This window comes from Channa argus, chromosome 11 (assembly GCF_033026475.1).
Source record: "Channa argus isolate prfri chromosome 11, Channa argus male v1.0, whole genome shotgun sequence".
Taxonomy (NCBI): domain Eukaryota; kingdom Metazoa; phylum Chordata; class Actinopteri; order Anabantiformes; family Channidae; genus Channa; species Channa argus.
In genome coordinates this window covers 26,068,673-26,085,482 of record NC_090207.1, presented here as the reverse complement: position 1 = coordinate 26,085,482, position 16,810 = coordinate 26,068,673, and the positions used below count along the sequence as shown (strand labels likewise).

The window sequence follows — 16,810 nt, the reverse complement described above, 5'->3', positions numbered from 1 at the left end:
AGTCTGTGAACAGCTTCCGTTCGCAGGTTAGCAGCTCAGTCAGTGCTCGCATGTCACATGTGCTTACGTATTAGTGTGTCGATCCTAGGACTAAGTAATGTGCTTATTAAGAATGAACAATATGGAAAAATTATATTGGTACTAGTTTAGCTAGTTGTCAAGTTCAAGCTTGTCTTCCTAGCTTATGTTCTTACCACCTCAGGTCTTTAGACACCACATCCTCAATCGCTGCTTCCAAACAATAAGCCAAATAACTACAGACTGACTCAACTGATTATGACTTGGAGGCACCTGTTACTTCAATGTCACTGTCTCCACTCTGCCACTAAACTTCCCCTTATCTTAGGTTCTACGTATTATTTACCCCAACAATATTATCATTTGAGTCTACACCTATAGCAGAGTCCTAGTTTTATTTGTTTCAGCATTTTTTTTTTACTGTACTTTAATCTCTTCCCCTTGCTGCTGTAACACCTGATCTTCCCTCATGAGACCAATAAAGTCTTATCTTATCTCGTATCTCCTTGCTTACTGTCCTGCAGATCCTCTCATTTAGCTTTGCTTGAGTTGAAACAAGTTGACTCCAGGTAACATTTTAAATATTTCCCCTCAAGCCACCATATCTTCCGCTGCATTCTGGAGAGCTACAGAAAACAGAGACCCACAGGGGTAGCGGGAGAGCAGAACCTGCTCATGTGCTCTCGTTATCTGGGGCCAATGCTTCCTACCTGTCCTGCCTACACAAATCTTATGTGGAGGTTTAGCAAGAATGAACAGATGTATGAATATGTCTGCTCCAGAGTGCACTGGAGAATATGGTTCTAAAATATGTGTTGGCTAGAGGAGTGGGCCATGTTCTCATGTTTATGTGAAACACATAATCTGTTCAGACATGACTCTGCTTAAACCACTGTGTACTTGTAAAAACTTGTAATCTAACAATATGCTAGAAGCAACTCCCGTCCCTCCCTCTGAGAACTACTGCTCCGATATGCACAAAGTGAATAGTGCACACACCTCGGATTTAAATGCCTTAGAAGAATAATCACAAATCCCTTTCTAACACCATTTCCCTGTGGCACCCAGTTGTCCGTTTATTAGGTACAACAAACTAATCCAACAGTGCTGCAATAAAATTCATAAAGAAGAGATGGAAACACAAATAAGAAATTCTGTAATTTTGAAAGATACTCACCGGATTCGTCTCATATTACTCAAACTTTACAATCCCTTTGGCTTTTATGTGCCCATCTCATGCACAGGACACAGTGTCAACTGGAGGAATAATTCCACCAGGCAAAACCTGTTCATATAGAACAGAACAACCTTTATTGTCCTTGAGCAAATATACATATTGCAAATACATGTTACAATGAAATTCTTTCTCTGCCTATCTCCCTTTAACCCAGGGAGTTAGCACTGAGTGTCTTGACACACCTGGTGGGTAGGCTGGGATTTGATTCCGCTGACTTCTGCATCCCATCCTGCTGCTCCACCCGTTAAGCTACCAGGCCGATATGGCCATCTGGATACTGTTTAATGATGGACATGAAAAAAATGTGACTATCTTTGAAGCCCACACCTAACCCCACCTAATTCATTCCAGCCCAGCCTGCTCCTGACAGCTAGAAGTTCTCAGCAATACCCAACCTGAACTTGATGGTTTCATTTCACAACTTTCCTCCCTAACTTTTCCATCTCTCTCTCTCGCACACACAGCCTAAGTACAACACTTAAAGCCAGTGCTCTCACTCTTCTATAATGAGTCAGACTGTTTAATTATCAAGACATTAAAAAAACGTTTTGTCCTTGGCTTAACAAAAAGACCCATTTTGTACACAAAAAGACTACGGGTGTGTACTTGACAGAGGGCAACTACAGCTGTTTCTGTTCTGTACAGATGCCTCGTCATGTTTTACCCAGAACATGACTACACTGTAGGGGCAGTGACACCAAGGCAACACTAGAAACTAGCAGCGACAAATGCTGACTGTTGCGTCGGTTCACCTCACCTTCATCTGGCCCAACTACAGGCCCTTGAACACACCACAAAGACTACAGCCAACAGCCAAATGGCACATAGGAGTGTGAAAAAAATGCTGATAAACAATATCATGTTTAGTGATGCTGTAACAAATCTCAAAAACCAATCAATTATTAATTAATTAGATTACATGCAAATTTTATTTTTCGCAGACACTGGTTCGTTTTGTGTTTACACTCCTGATGGTTAGATATTGGTTTTCTGTTGCTTCTTTCTTCTTTCTGCTTTTTAAACTAAGTGTTACATTATGGCAGTTTACCAAAAATGACATATTTAAAATAATTTGATTGCCTTCGTTGCAGTGTCACTATCAGAGCAGTCTCTCTCACTCACAGGCACCGACGCTGATTCAAGGTGCTGTATTGGCCTAAAAACCACCACGAGGGCCAACAAGTGCTAGTGGTGGGGGACACACCACAGCAACCAGGGGGACAGATGCTCACCAATGTGCATTTTGCATTGAATACATATTTCTTAGAGCATAGTTACTTTCTGGGCGACATTTCATACAGTTTGTGTTGAGAACAGCAAGAGCTGTAGCATCCAATACATATTGTTATGTATGTAGATATAATTACTATAATATATTATTACAAACAGCCTCAAAAATCCAGAACCGTTTCTTGGATTCGCTTTATTATTGTGGTTTTCAAGATCCTTTGCTTTAAATCACATATCACATTTCAAATTGAAATCAGTTTTTGTAAGTATCAATATTTGATGATAACACAAAACGCTATTATTGGCTGTAATTTCTGTAAAATCCCAAATGATCTGTGTGATGCACAAGATATGAGTAAGATCCTGTGTTTTGTTTTTTTTTTCACTTGACTAGTCTCTATTTTCCATTTAGGCTAGAGTGTAACATCAGCATGCTCATTGTTTTGATTTGATTTCCCATTGAAACCCATAATTTATAATGACAAACACTCATTATGTTAGAAAATGCTCCATGTGTCAGAGTCCATTGCAGAGCAGCATGCTGTGCAGTGTGGATGGCAGCCTGGAGATGTAAAAGCTATCACATGATTTCATAGTGAGGTCATTTCGAAGCTCTAGTCAGGAGGTTAAGGAAAACACTAAAAGGAGCTCCAGTGAGCAGAAATGAGGAAAGTATAACGAGAACATTTCACCTTCCTGGTTCCCATCATCACACACACAGAGGCAAAGGCTGACAGACAGATGTGCTGAGGTGGGCCCCAAAACAATCTGATGAGCTTTCTGCTTTCATGTGTCTGTCAGTAAGTGGTTATTTCTTAAAAAAAAAAAACATGATGCACCGTAATTCTGCATAACTAATACAAAACTGAATCTCACATTTGCGTGATGGCTTCTGACTGCTGATAAATAAAGCTACAAGGTTCACTTGGCTGGTCAATAATACTGCAGAGTAGTTCAAATCAAGACAAACGTCTGCTCAGAAAAAGTGTCTGCAGTCAGAGAGCACTTCTCAAGCCGAATGGGAGCCAGACTGTTGGCTTGATGGTTGAACTGGGGTCTCTTTTCAAATTATTCTATTGGATCTCATTTTCTGCACTAGTCAAAAACCCTGTCACCATTTATTCCATCAGTGGCACACAGCGCAATAAAACACAAGTCAGAGGAGAACGTACCTTTAGGCTACATGGTTCTGCAGTCTGCAGGCTCCAGATCACAAGTCCAAAACACTGGAACATCCCACGTTGTCGAGCTTTTCAAAAAAAACTTCTAGATTCCGAGGTTTTTGGTTTCTCCAGAAACTTCCCAATCACAACTTCTTAACGCGTCTTAACGGTTAAATCCGTGCACGAATGAAGTGGCACCGATCTGGATTTACGCACAGCTTGGAAAACAAGTGGCTCCAGACCTAAATTACTCTAAAACTCTCAAGACAAGACTTAGTTGTCCCCGGCAGTAAAACCATCCGTCCACGAAGCGACACTTTTCGGTAACCTCGCTCATCATTAAGTGTTTTAGGCTTTTTTATTCAACGCTGCTCCGGATGATCGGCGGCGAGGAGCAGAGCAGCTTCCACAGCGTTCGGCCGCCCTATTTTCGGCTGCAGGCGGAGGGCGGAGTCAACATGTCCACATTTTGTTGAGGCGGCTGTTTTGCCGTCAGCCCCACCGCCAAGGCACCACTTCCTGTCACTGCCTACTGTAGGATCGGGCCCCCCCTCAACCCCAGGAGGGGGGATCCTCACTGCACTGGTCCCATAGCACAACAGCCTATGAAATAAGCATATTGTACATCATCATCATCATCATCATTATTATTATTATTATCCAGTTATAGCTAATGAAACTTGGATCCACTTGATCTTCATCAACTACTTCTTAGCACAGCAGAAATCTTCTCTTTCAAATGTGTTAACCAACTTTTCCATTGGTTGGAAACAGTTTGCAAAGCTTTTTTCAAAACAGTTAACACAATTCATTCAGTCAGAACCTGTGGCCTAATGGACCGGAACAAACTGACTCAATGTAATATCCAGAGTATTTCATGTCATCAAAAATGTTTTATTTTTTATTTTTTTCTGTATTTTTACTTCCGTATTTACAGTGATCAGCTTTTCGGTTTTTGAAGAATGTGGAAAAGAATGAAATGTGCTGTATTACTGTAATAAAAAAGAAAATGTGATTTTAAGCGAATTTTTTTTCCCACTGGAGAAAGAATACAGCACAAACACTGTGCAAAATCAAGCGTCTGAATAGGTCCAGTCTAGATGCTCAATGTACTCATTGAATAAACCAAAAAAACAAAAAACAAAAAACAAAAACAAAAAAAAACTTGCATCTCTTAGGAAATTTCTTTCTTTCAGTAAATTAACAGGTCATCTCAAAAGGTGCATATGCAGAGTGCAACAGGGTCTATTTTGTAGTGTAGTGACTGAATAAAAGAGTTTTAAAAGTTAAAAAGTTGTGTTGTTTTAAGGGAAAAAACATTTGTTGCACATTTCGTTGGACATCAGGTCTCTTTGGAAAAACAGATCTATGGCCTTACGTTTTCTTTCTAACTAAAAATGCTCCACCTTCCACTTTTGAAAGTTAATTGGCAGTTTGAAGCACAATTCTTTTTTTCTTAAAAAGTGGGGTTTCTTTGCTGTTTACCCCCTAATTGTTTTTACATTTCTTCAAATTAAATGGTTAATTAGTGACTAGAAGAAATGAAATTAAAAGCAAAAAGGTCAGAAATCAGGTTTTTGAAGTTCTTCTCTCCTTGAGTCTCTGCATGAATTCTACTTACTTACACAACGTTTTAGATTTTTGGCCTTATTTGTGACGCACATGTGGAGCACATCTGGACTAAACTGGTACATTTATGTTAGCAATAACATTAAGTTCAATAGTGGTTTAATTACTTTCTTCTTATAAGTTACTCAAATTGCAGGTGAGCACCAACCCCAGAGGTACGTAGGGTTCAGTTATATAATAAAAGGCATGTTAATTTAATAATAATAGTTTTTATTAATACAGTATAATACAATTATGATATAACTGCCACCAAATGCTGATATTATTATGGCACACATTGAAAAAGTAGCCAAAAATATGAAAATGGTTTGTTTCTGTGAACACAGACGACCATACAGACGTGGCTAAAAATCTGAATACTCATTCACCTTCTTTTTAAAAAGTGTCAAAATTATGCAGAAAATATGGAAGGAAAATGTATTATAGTCATTACAAATATCATTGTTCACAGTTCACTTAGCTTGTTTAAAGGGAGAAAAGCTTGTTTTGTGCTGTTTGTTAACGATGTGTTATTACACGGAAAATGGAAAAGATAGAGAACAGAGGAGGGTTTTCTGTTGTCAGGAAATGATCACCAAGCTTGGTCAAGTTTAAGACTACAGGACCATCTCCAAGCAGCACCTGCAAATATTATTAAGGCAGTTAAGGTCCATGGGACTGTAGCCAACCTCCCTGGATGTCCCTATGAGAGGAGAAGTAAAGTATTAAAAAACAGATACAAGTTCAGTTCCAAGATCCAAGGTACAACAGTCTGGTGAAAGTGGGCTACATTGGAGAAAAGCCAAGAAGAGAAGGAATTTTATTTTAGTCATTAGATGCATGTTACCAAAGTGTCTTTTGTTGTATTTTGAACCGAATGAAATCCAAATGAAAACTGACACAGGAGAAATGAAGTGTTCACAGAAAAGAACAACACCCCAAAACATGGCCGAGGCTCAGTGATGTTACAGGCCTGCTCTGTTGCCCAGAGACCCTGCCTCAGTTGTGGGTCATAGCTCTTCCAGCAGCACATTGAGCCAAAACAGTTTAGCAGCACCAAGAATGGTGTTCTGAAGTGGCTGCTATGTGACCGGATCCACTGGCAGGGCCTGGATCCACTTCTTTGCCATCAAACACTGTTCTCATCAGTGACTTAATCACAGATGGTTACCTAACGGAAAAACTACTTTACTGCAAACATACCAGATAGTACTGTCTGCTCTGCCTAACAAAGTACCAATCTGTCAGGCAAGGATGGATTCACCTTTTACGAAGGCTTCACCGTTTGTGTCAACTCTTTATAGCAAGAAACCAGATTAATTGGTTGCAGCTTCCAAAATAGTCGTCTGTGGATCGACATTGGACCTATGCTGCTTATGAAGAAATTCTTCCAGCTGGAAGCATCGTCACACATCTGTAAACTACATGTTGGCACCACAAATATTTTCATTGCCTTTTTCAGGAGCAACGTCAGTGAGTCCAGTTACAGCAAAAGTGTAAGTGTGGGATCTCTGCTTAAAACTGGATGGACAGTTTATGAGAAAATGGGCCCCTGTGCACAGACATGGGGAAGGGACCCCCACCTTATTCTCATACATTTATATCTTCCTCATTTAGTGTGCCTTGTTAGTATCTTTCTTTTAAAGCCCTTTGAATTGCATTAATCAGTATGAAAGGTTCTATTTTTAAAAAAGTTTTGATTGACAGATGAAAGTAATTAATTTTTTTTCTGGACATTTGTAATGGAAATACAAATCTTGCACTTTCACAAGGCTCAGTCTTTCAGGATAGCACAAAATAATATATATATATTCCTGAATAGTGACTATGAGCACTATACAGTCAAAAGAAAAAGTAATGGAATTGTGCAATTTCCTCATTATTTCCTTTGTATTCTGCAAAAACTGGTCATGTCAACATGTCAAAATACATATTATGTCATGAAACCAGGTTTTTATTTAACCCAACCATTAAACATACAAGGTGATGGTGGAAAACTGACAACAATGACAACACTAGGATTCTGATGTTACTAAACGTCAACTGGAGTCTAATCCATAAAATGAGAATGAATTTTAGAGCTAATTTGACTTATCAAAAACATTTAAACAGTGTCAGTTTGCTATTCACAAGCAGCATCAGCTGATGTGATCCATGCCTCATACAAAAGAGATCTTCTGAGATCTAAACTACACGGCTTTATATATTTATCAGTCCACAGTTAGACAGATTGTCTATAAATGAATATGCAAAACATTGAAGAAGCATAACTATGACGAGACAGCTTTCTGTTCCCAAAAAAAAAAAAAAAAACATTTAGAAGAAGCTGGGTGGGGCAGCACAACCCGAAACATCTAAGTTTCAATCTAAGTAAAATCCAAATTATCTGAGTGAATATCTCAGTTTCTTTAATAAAGCATAATAGTAAATTTCATTTTGTCTAAACTAGAAAGTGTTTAACAATTTTAAGAGCATTTGACAATGAACTTGCTAATACTAGAAAATTTAAGGAGAAGATTATTGAATTAATATGAAGCCAGTGCGTTGAAAATGGTTGTGTTTTGAAGCATTTGGAAAGTTCAATTCAATTCAATTCAACTTTATTTATATAGCGCCAATTCACAACAAAGTCATCTCAGGGCACTTTAGAGAATAAAGTCAAGATTATAAAGATATATAAAGAGAACCCAACAATTCCCCCTGGAGTAAGCCATAAGCAACAGTGGAGAGGAAAAACTCCCTTTAACGGAAGTGGTGACATCTGCTGGCCAAAACTTTAATATTACATTAAATGTTTATGCTGCATTGTTGTTATTTTGTTCAATAACGTCTGTATTATAAAATGTAGTCACTTTTAAATAGACTCTGCATGTCTGACTGAGCAGAAGGAGAAGTGAAGCAATTGTCTCAGGGACATGTCCCCAGCTGCTGGTTTTCTATTTGCGCTAAAGCGACTATTTACCATTTACCATTTCTTTGCTTTTCAGCCCCAGGGGTTAGAAAAGTCACATGCCCACAGGTATTGACAAGACTAGGGTTGAGTTAGTCAGTTTTGACAGTTAGACACAGTTGGGGAGGGTCATTTTTCAAAAAAGGAGACAAGGTGTTTCTTAGATTTGCATCTGACTTGATAAAATAATAGTTTCTCTTGTTTAGTGTGGGTGGTGGACCTTGAAGCCTCTACTAACTAGTTTGGTTAAGGTTTTGTTTTGTTGGTTTTAATTTTCTTAAACATATTGAGATCTTTACTAATGTTCATATTTAATCTTGTTACTTTTAATTTACAAGTAAAGTAACGGACTCTTAACATTGATTCATGTGTTATTCCCTTTATTGTCACAGACTTTCAGTCAGGTTGTGAGAGAAATGATAACATTAACTCTATTAATCAATAAAAAATGAATGAAACTCTAAAAAGTGCCCTGAAGATTATACTTGCTGCTCATTTTTATAAACGATTGTATAGTTGAGAATATTTAGAGGACACAGAGGACACTTTGTCTTGAACCCTCTGTGGAAAACGGCCTAACACCTGAATTCAACAAACTATTTTCCCAGCAGATTCAATTCAATTCAATTCAATTCAACTTTATTTATATAGCGCCAATTCACAACAAAGTCATCTCAGGGCACTTTACAGAATAAAGTCCAGATTATAAAGAGAGAACCCAACAATTCCCCCTGGAGCAAGCCATAGGCAACAGTGGAGAGGAAAAACTCCCTTTAACGGAAGAAACCTCCAGCAGAACCAGGCTCAGGGTGGACGACCATCTGCCTCGACCGGTTGGGGTGAGTGGAAAGGGGAGAGAGAAAAGAACAGAGCAACAAAAAGCAACAACAAAACATCGGGCAGATTGGTAGGACCAGTAGCTTCACGCTGGAAGACACACAGCTTCAAAGCCGGGGGACACCTGCAGAAAGGGACAGAGAGAGGGGGACAGAGGAGGACAAAGACAACTACGGGAGAGAACACACAGAGTTAATGACATACAGTGGTGACAATTGCGGGATGAGAGGAGGAAAGGAGCTCAGTGCATTGGGGGGTGGGTCCCCCAGCAGTCTAAGCCTATGGCAGCATAACTATAAGTAACTATATGCTTTATTAAAAAGGAAGGTTTTAAGGCTACACTTAAAAGTAGAGAGGGTGTCTGTTTCCCGAATTCCCAGATGGCAGCATTCTTCTAGGATCTGCTTTTTTTTTTTTGTCCTTTCTTCTTATCCCGTGAGTTCAGGCTCGCCACAGCGGATCATTGTCCACATGTTAATTTGGAACCGTTTTTACGCCGGATGCCCTTCCTGACACAACCTTCCCCAATTTCTACCGGCCTTAGACTGGCACTGCACAGCTAGGGAGGGGAATGGGCTGTGGAATAGGTTTAGTGTCTTGCCCAGAGACACTTCAACATATAGACAGGACCGGGGATCGAACCACTGACCCTGTGGTCCGTGGACAACTGCTTATCAGCTTGTATATGAGCTTGTAGCTTACCTTAGGGTATGACTCCAAGGTACTAGTAAGGTACCAAGGTACTAGTAAAGTACTAGTACCACAATTACAAAACTGCTTAATGATTCAATTCATATTGACAATTAGCTCCCTGTTTATTTATTGAATATTATTTAGAAAATTGTGGCCATAAATGCTTAATTCCATAATAGAATAAGCTCAAGCAGGGATTATGCCAAATAGGCACATTTCTAATAATATTAGATTAAATTTAGATAACAGACAAAAGTTTTCCAGATTTTCTTAGAATTCTTGAAGGCATTTGAATTTGTTGAGCATAATTTTCTATTTTATTCTCTAACAAAATCTGGGTTTGAAAAAAATTTCTCATGTAATGCTATTAAAACTATGTATAATTCTCTATTTTTATGGGACCAAGTTTGAAGATTGACACATACATTCTTTCTAAGAAAAGCTACATTTTCATTTAAATAGCTTCACAGGTTTTATCCAACTAGTTATTATGTACCTTAATACTTCCTACAAAGAAGCTTTAAAGTAAGTAGGGTGGCCAAAACTTTAGAACCACCTATTAATGTACACCACCCACTATCATCTCAGTAATAAACACACAGTGGAATTATCAACTTCTGACAGTTGATAATTTTTAATTTTAAAACTGATCAATTATAACCGTGTAAAAGTAGAATTTATGGCAAAGCTGCTGTATTTGACTGCAATAGATTGCATAGGGCAAGGGTAGTCAATTATGACTTAAGGGGGTCTGGAAAGAGAAAATGTCTGTATGTATATGTCTACAGCATTGTCATCATTACGTTGCATTTTAATGTAGTTATACTTTACAATTTATGTATATATGCAAGTCTCAATATCTGCACTGTGTGAAGTCAACGCCTCAAATCAAACAAAGAAAACTAATTCAATGCAATTTCAACAATATTTATTTTCTGTGAAACTCTGGACCCTGCAGGGCCATATACAATAAGAAAATGAAATAACTTAATAACAAATAAATAATAACGGTAAAAATCAAAGTAAATTTCACATTCAACTGACATTTATAAATAATAAGTACTTTCATGCTAATGGAAGCAGCGGTTTCGAGCTTCCTACATCAACGATGAACATGTACGTTCATTCCGGTTTTAAAAGGACAGTTTTCTGTCTCGATCTTCCGCCGTTTAGCACAAGTGATGAAACACTGCCTCACAATTTCACCGCTTTTCTTTCACGTGTCTTCTGACTTCTCACTGCCGCTGGTTTCACCGTGAATGCACGGTTTCGCGAGCCTCTATTTAGTGAAGTCCCGCCCAACTCTGCTTTGTGATTGGCTCATATTCTCACCTTGACCAATCTCAGTCCTTCTGCCTAAACCGACAACCAGTACTTGCCAATTAGACACAAGTTGGATTTCCCTGTTGCTGAGCAGCGGCGTAGAAACAAAGTCAGAGCAAAGTGGCTGGTTGGAAATGTAATCTTAGCGAAAACTCAATATAAATTCAATTATATGTCAGTTTCGGTCCGGACAGGACTGGGTGTGCATTGGGGTTAGCTATAAGCAGAATATCTCAGAAAAAAGGTTCCGTTATCCCCAAGCTTTTTGGTACCATGTCGGTGATCAGATGAAAGACAGTAACACGTTATGAGCTAAGTAAGGAGTGTGGATAGAAATTAAGTTTCTTGCTATAGTGATTAGATGTTAATGAGGAATACTTATAAACTAGTGTCACTCTAGTTTTTCCCCATGAAAGCTGACGCAGCATGCAGCCTAACTAATTTACCATTCAGGATATCTCGGCCTCTACCTGCTGGAGAAGTTCGGTACCACAGTCAGTCAGCACACGACGCCATATTAGACATTACAGTGCGGCGGTTGAAATCAAGGAAGGGGAGCAGTTCTCCACATGAAAAGACTACTCAGGCCGCAGGAGTGAGTTTCAAGAGCAGTCGAGGTAACAGCTATATGGTTTGCGACAAGTAACCGAGTCTGACATCTCGGGCGGTGGAGTCCGAGGCGTGTTGTTTTCGTTGTTGTTAGCTTAACCTGCCGGCAGACATGGCTTCCTTGACTCAGCGGAGTTCAGGCCTCGTTAGGCGGAATGAAGCCTCGCGGAACGCCGCTGACAAAGACCGTCCGGCCGGCGAGGAATACGAAGCCCGGCGGGGGGACGAGCAGGACGATGACGATACCGGAGACTCCAAAGAAACACGCCTTACCTTGATGGAAGAAGTGCTGTTGTTAGGACTGAAGGACCGAGAGGTAACGACACGTACATTCTGGATTCTGTTGCTGTAAATGTATCAGTAAGCGTTAGCTGCCGTGCTGTCTGTAATGCTAGCTAACGTTAGCTGACAACAGTCAAAGGCCTCGCTGCACTAACGCTAAATATTAATGTATCATTGCGAAAATCTTTTACATTCCGACAACAGCCTTTCATATGATCAGTGAATTAAATATCGTATTGTGACAATGTGAGCCTTTCGTTATACTACTAACGTTAGCTAACATACGTTAGCTTTCTACAAGCGAACTAATGAAATGAAAAGAAATTGCTTCATCTCTAAGTATGTTTCCTAGATCTCCTACTATTTACTACTCGTATGTGTTTATTTTTGTGACCACTTATAGCTGATAATACTGTGGACCACCCAGGGAGATTAAAAGCATCCCCCCAGCAACAACTCTTACATTTTACCACATCGATTCCCAGTAGAGGTAGACAGGACTTCCACACACACCTGGGTTATTTGTAGAAGCTTTTCTTTGGAAGTAAAGTGTAACAGGTTAAACCTGTATGTTCAGATGTTTCAACAGGTGGCCGGTCCAGTCTCAAACAATAAAAGATCATCATGAAAAGAGACTCACATTCAAAACTAACCTGTCAAACATTTAAAGGGCATTCACATCCTGCTTTATTAGGATTTTGACTGACACATTTCTTACTCGTACATGACACTGGGACCATATAGATAACTGTGATAACAATGTCTGCATTTTACACAAAGAATAACAATAGCAGGGACACACCTGATTGGTAGGCTGGGATTTGATCCTGCTGACTTCTCCATCCCAGCCTGCTGGTCTACCCATTGAGCCACCAGGCTGCACAGGCCATTTACAGATTGGATTATACCAGTTTTGTACAAGTCTGTGGAGAGATGTTCAATCACTCATTTCATCAGCTCTGGAGGGGTTTATATAATTCAAAACTGTTCTGTTACATTGTGTCAGTTGACACATTTGTAGATGTTGGCTTGGCTTCATACAGTCTTCTAGATCAGTGAAACGCCGGCTTCCTCAGATAATGTTGCAGTAAGAAACTCCTGAATAAATAGTGAATTTTGTGTGGTGTGAGGCTGCGAGATGTCTCATTTCAGCACGGTCATCACAATGTACACTTGCGCAAAAGTTAGATTGTGGGATATGCAATATTTTTGCCAATTCATACAAAAGGAAAACTTGCACAGTTCTCATTTTCAATGACTAATCTCTAAGAGAAGTCTGGCTGCTTTTTTTACTTTTTTTTTTTTTTTTGCTTTACACAAAGCAATTATTAATTTCCTTTCCTCCTTTCCCTCGTGCTCTTTCTGTATTTTTCTCAGGTCAAAATATATATTGCAGGAGGAGAAAAAATGCTGTTGTGCAGCCCTATTGTGGCATCATTTTTTTTTTTTGAAGACTGTCAAATTGGCTTTTTATATTATGAAAAATGATATTCTGAAATATTATTGTTCCATATAATAAGTAAAATTGGTAGCATTGCTCATCCTTTTCTTCTTAATAACTAAACAATAATCAAATTGCAATTTTTTTTTTTTTTTAGACCATTTCTGTATAGATCCGTTTTTGCAACTCGACCATAGGAATTCTTATAGAACTCATATTGTACATCGTAGCTTCTATATTTATTTAATTACTTACTTACTCGCAAGTGTTTTCATGATGCAGGGCTACACCTCGTTCTGGAATGACTGCATTTCATCAGGGTTGCGAGGGTGCATGTTGATTGAACTGGCCCTGCGAGGACGCCTTCAGCTGGAGGCTTGTGGCATGAGGAGAAAAAGTCTGCTGGCACGGAAGGTAGGACACATTCAGACTCTTAAACTTTTACTAAATCAATAAGTGAGACATTACTTTCGGTTTTTTCATTTCCCTTATGCCACTGCCAATTGAGTATGCAGCCTCAACATGTACAGTGACATGCACAAACTCATAACAATCTATGTATCTAAACTTGTAACTGTTTGATTTTCCTTCCTTGTTATGGGCTACATAACAGTCAAGTGCAGATTAAAAGTGAGTTTTCCATTTATTTGCATAGCACTGACATATCAACAACAGGTCATAATTGTATTTGAGTAAATTGGCTTTATGCAGTTTATGAGGCAAAACATCAGAACATGTCAGCCTGAGCGTCCATGACTTTTTTTTCAACATATTTGCCATTCTCATTTTTTGGACCAAAAATAATCTAAAAAAGCTCATTGAGAGACCAATTGTAGTTCACTTACTTAGTCTTACTGTCAAAGCACGATATACTGTACAAAATCTGTCAGCATTATTTCATGGCCTATTCTGCTGCATGGTCCTGGCCATTATCAGTCACCACTGTAAGCAGGGTCTAGACAAAAGAAAAGAAAATGGCATTTTACATTTACTTCAGCAGATCTCCTTTGATAACGAAACCTTTTAACTGGCTGTCACCGTTGTGAATAACATTTGCAGGTGATTTGTAAATCGGATGCTCCAACAGGTGATGTGCTCCTGGATGAAGCCCTAAAACACATCAAAGACACCCAACCGCCAGAGACCGTGCAGAGCTGGATTGAACTGCTCAGTGGTAGGTTCTGCTGCTTTGTCTGCTCACAGCACCACACAGTCTGTATTATCTTAAAAGAAGTTTATAAATACCCCTTTACACACTGTCCATTCAAGGCAGCTTTACTGCACCATAAGCTGCTGCACCATTCTGTATAAAATGTTCCTTTCAGCAGCTGTAGCTGTGCTGCTATGTCAACTAGTAGAAGAAGAAAACAGGGCTTGTGCTATGCTTTCAGGGATGAACATAACCTTTGCCTACGCTACAACATGAACATAGTCTTCAGCTGCCGTATACGTGACGTGGTTTAAAAATGCACACTGTTCTACTGTTTAGAGCAACCTTTATAAAAACCTCATCCTCAGAGCCTCAGTGAAAAAGCAGCTGACATGAGAATGGAATCTAGGATTCCCAGGGGAAAAAAAACATAATTTCTGCCAATTCTCGATTGCATTTCTATGGAATCCAAAGAAATGCAAAATTTACTCAGACTGATTTAAAAAAAAAGCTGACAAAGCAACAACAGACTAGCAGACTCAGACTTAAGTATGTATTTAAGATATTTGAATAATTGTTGCAAATTAGACATTTGTCTGTCTGTTAGAAGCAATGAGCCTGCTGAGTCCTAATGGTTATTTCTGCTTCCTTACTTAGCTAGACGGAGTCAAATAGTGTTGTATGTTCACTTTTTGCTGTTTAACGTATCGGGGGAAGCTCTGTCACTTTAGGATATTTTCAAATGTATAGTTCATTTGCTGTAGTCCGAGTCAGTTGAACAGTTTGTAAGCTTGGTTTCTTTCCCTTTAAAGGATCCTTGCACACAACAAACAATTCAAGTGAACCAAAATTCATTAGCAGAAGTCACACGAGAAAGTTTTGTCTGCTCATTGGTTGAATGGATGTCAAACGGGTACATGAAAGTAAACACGCGAAGATCTCTCTGAAGTTAATTAAAACACAACATGCATAAACCGTATCCCAATCTATGATTATCATAATATGCCCTCAGCCAATATACAGTAAATGTTTCCACAAAGCTTAGATCTGTCTTTACTTAACCCTCATCAGCTGTCATTAGGTGGGGATGTTGCAGCCTGCAAACTTTTTCTTACAGCATTGTCCCCTGAGAAATAGTCTCCGGATAAAGTATGCAAATGTCCTTCTCTCTGGTATTATCAGCCTGTTTTCCCCCACAGCTTGTTTCAAAACAATGTAGATAATAACAAACATTATCGATTTTGGCAGGAACAATAAACACCGGAGTGAATCATACACTCAGAAACATAATCCAAATACAGACTAGGAACTAGTTTTATCAAATAGTTAGTGTCCCAAAACCTCAAACTGCAAAATTAGTCAAGCTGTTAAATCTGCAAAGTACAAATATGCTTCCAAGTTAACTCTGTTCCCAACTTGGAAGGAAGCAGGTCACCAGAACATTCAAAGTTATGTCTTACAATTAAAAAGGAACATCCTCAGGCCTACTACTGTGGTGTGCTGTATTTAATATCGTTGCTTGCTCTTTTCATTTTTTCACTGTCTTTGTCAAAACACCTTTTTGTAAATGAATATGAACATATCTTTTTGTGCATTCATTGTTTTTGTTTTATCATTGCATTTCAGGAGAGACGTGGAACCCCTTGAAGCTTCATTATCAACTCCGAAATGTGCGTGAACGGCTGGCCAAAAACCTGGTGGAAAAAGGTGTCCTCACTACTGAGAAGCAGAACTTCCTGCTTTTTGATATGACCACACATCCTCTGACCAACAACAACATCAAGCAGCGCCTCATCAAGAAGGTGCAGGAGGCTTTACTGGACAAGTGGGTAAATGACCCTCATCGTATGGACAGACGTCTGCTTGCGCTCATCTTCTTAGCCCATTCCTCAGATGTCCTGGAAAATGCCTTTGCCCCGCTGCTAGATGTCCAGTATGACCTGGCCATGAAGAGAGTGCGGCAGCTTCTGGAACTGGAGCCTGAGGGAGAGAGCATGAAGGCCAACACCAATGAGCTGTTATGGGCTGTGGTGGCGGCCTTCACCAAATGAGGCTACCACAAAGCGGACAGCAAGCTGTTGTGGCATTCAAGTGGCATTGTACATTGGGGGAGGTATCAGACCCCAACATGGTGTCTTGACTGACTTAAAGTTTATTCCTGCCTGGACTTTTGGAATGGGCTGCCCTCTTTTTTTTTTTTTTTTTTTTTTTTTTTTTTTTCCCAACTATCCTCCTTCATTTTCTTCTTTCCATTTCCTTCAACACAGTT

At 39.3% G+C, this 16,810-nt stretch overlaps 2 protein-coding genes across 4 annotated transcripts in view; one reads left to right on the top strand and one right to left on the bottom strand.

Annotated features, from left to right (window-relative positions):
• The window catches only part of pdzd2 (PDZ domain containing 2), a 39,984-nt gene extending 35,883 nt beyond the window's left edge, over window positions 1-4,101 (bottom strand). For 2 of the 3 annotated variants that reach the window (XM_067521813.1, XM_067521815.1), the window contains exon 1: window positions 3,658-4,101. The gene's annotated coding sequence lies outside the window, so the exon portion shown is untranslated. The remainder of the gene's footprint in view (window positions 1-3,657) is intronic. The other variant, XM_067521814.1, reaches the window with a different exon arrangement.
• Window positions 4,102-11,641: 7,540 nt separating this feature from the next.
• golph3a (golgi phosphoprotein 3a) lies at window positions 11,642-16,761 on the top strand. The gene is made up of 4 exons (XM_067520968.1): window positions 11,642-11,984; window positions 13,674-13,805; window positions 14,451-14,565; window positions 16,168-16,761. The coding sequence occupies exons 1-4, from the start codon at window positions 11,781-11,783 to the stop codon at window positions 16,590-16,592; spliced, it is 876 nt and encodes a 291-aa protein (XP_067377069.1). The 5' UTR covers window positions 11,642-11,780; the 3' UTR covers window positions 16,593-16,761.
• Window positions 16,762-16,810: the final 49 nt, after the last annotated feature.

Excerpts from the sequence above, each read along its gene's own strand:
- golph3a (XM_067520968.1), top strand. The coding sequence starts at position 11,781 with ATGGCTTCCTTGACTCAGCGGAGTTCAGGCCTCGTTAGGCGGAATGAA. Across the intron at positions 11,985-13,673 it reads TAGGACTGAAGGACCGAGAG|GGCTACACCTCGTTCTGGAA; the intron begins GTAACGACACGT and ends TTCATGATGCAG. Across the intron at positions 13,806-14,450 it reads AAAGTCTGCTGGCACGGAAG|GTGATTTGTAAATCGGATGC; the intron begins GTAGGACACATT and ends TAACATTTGCAG.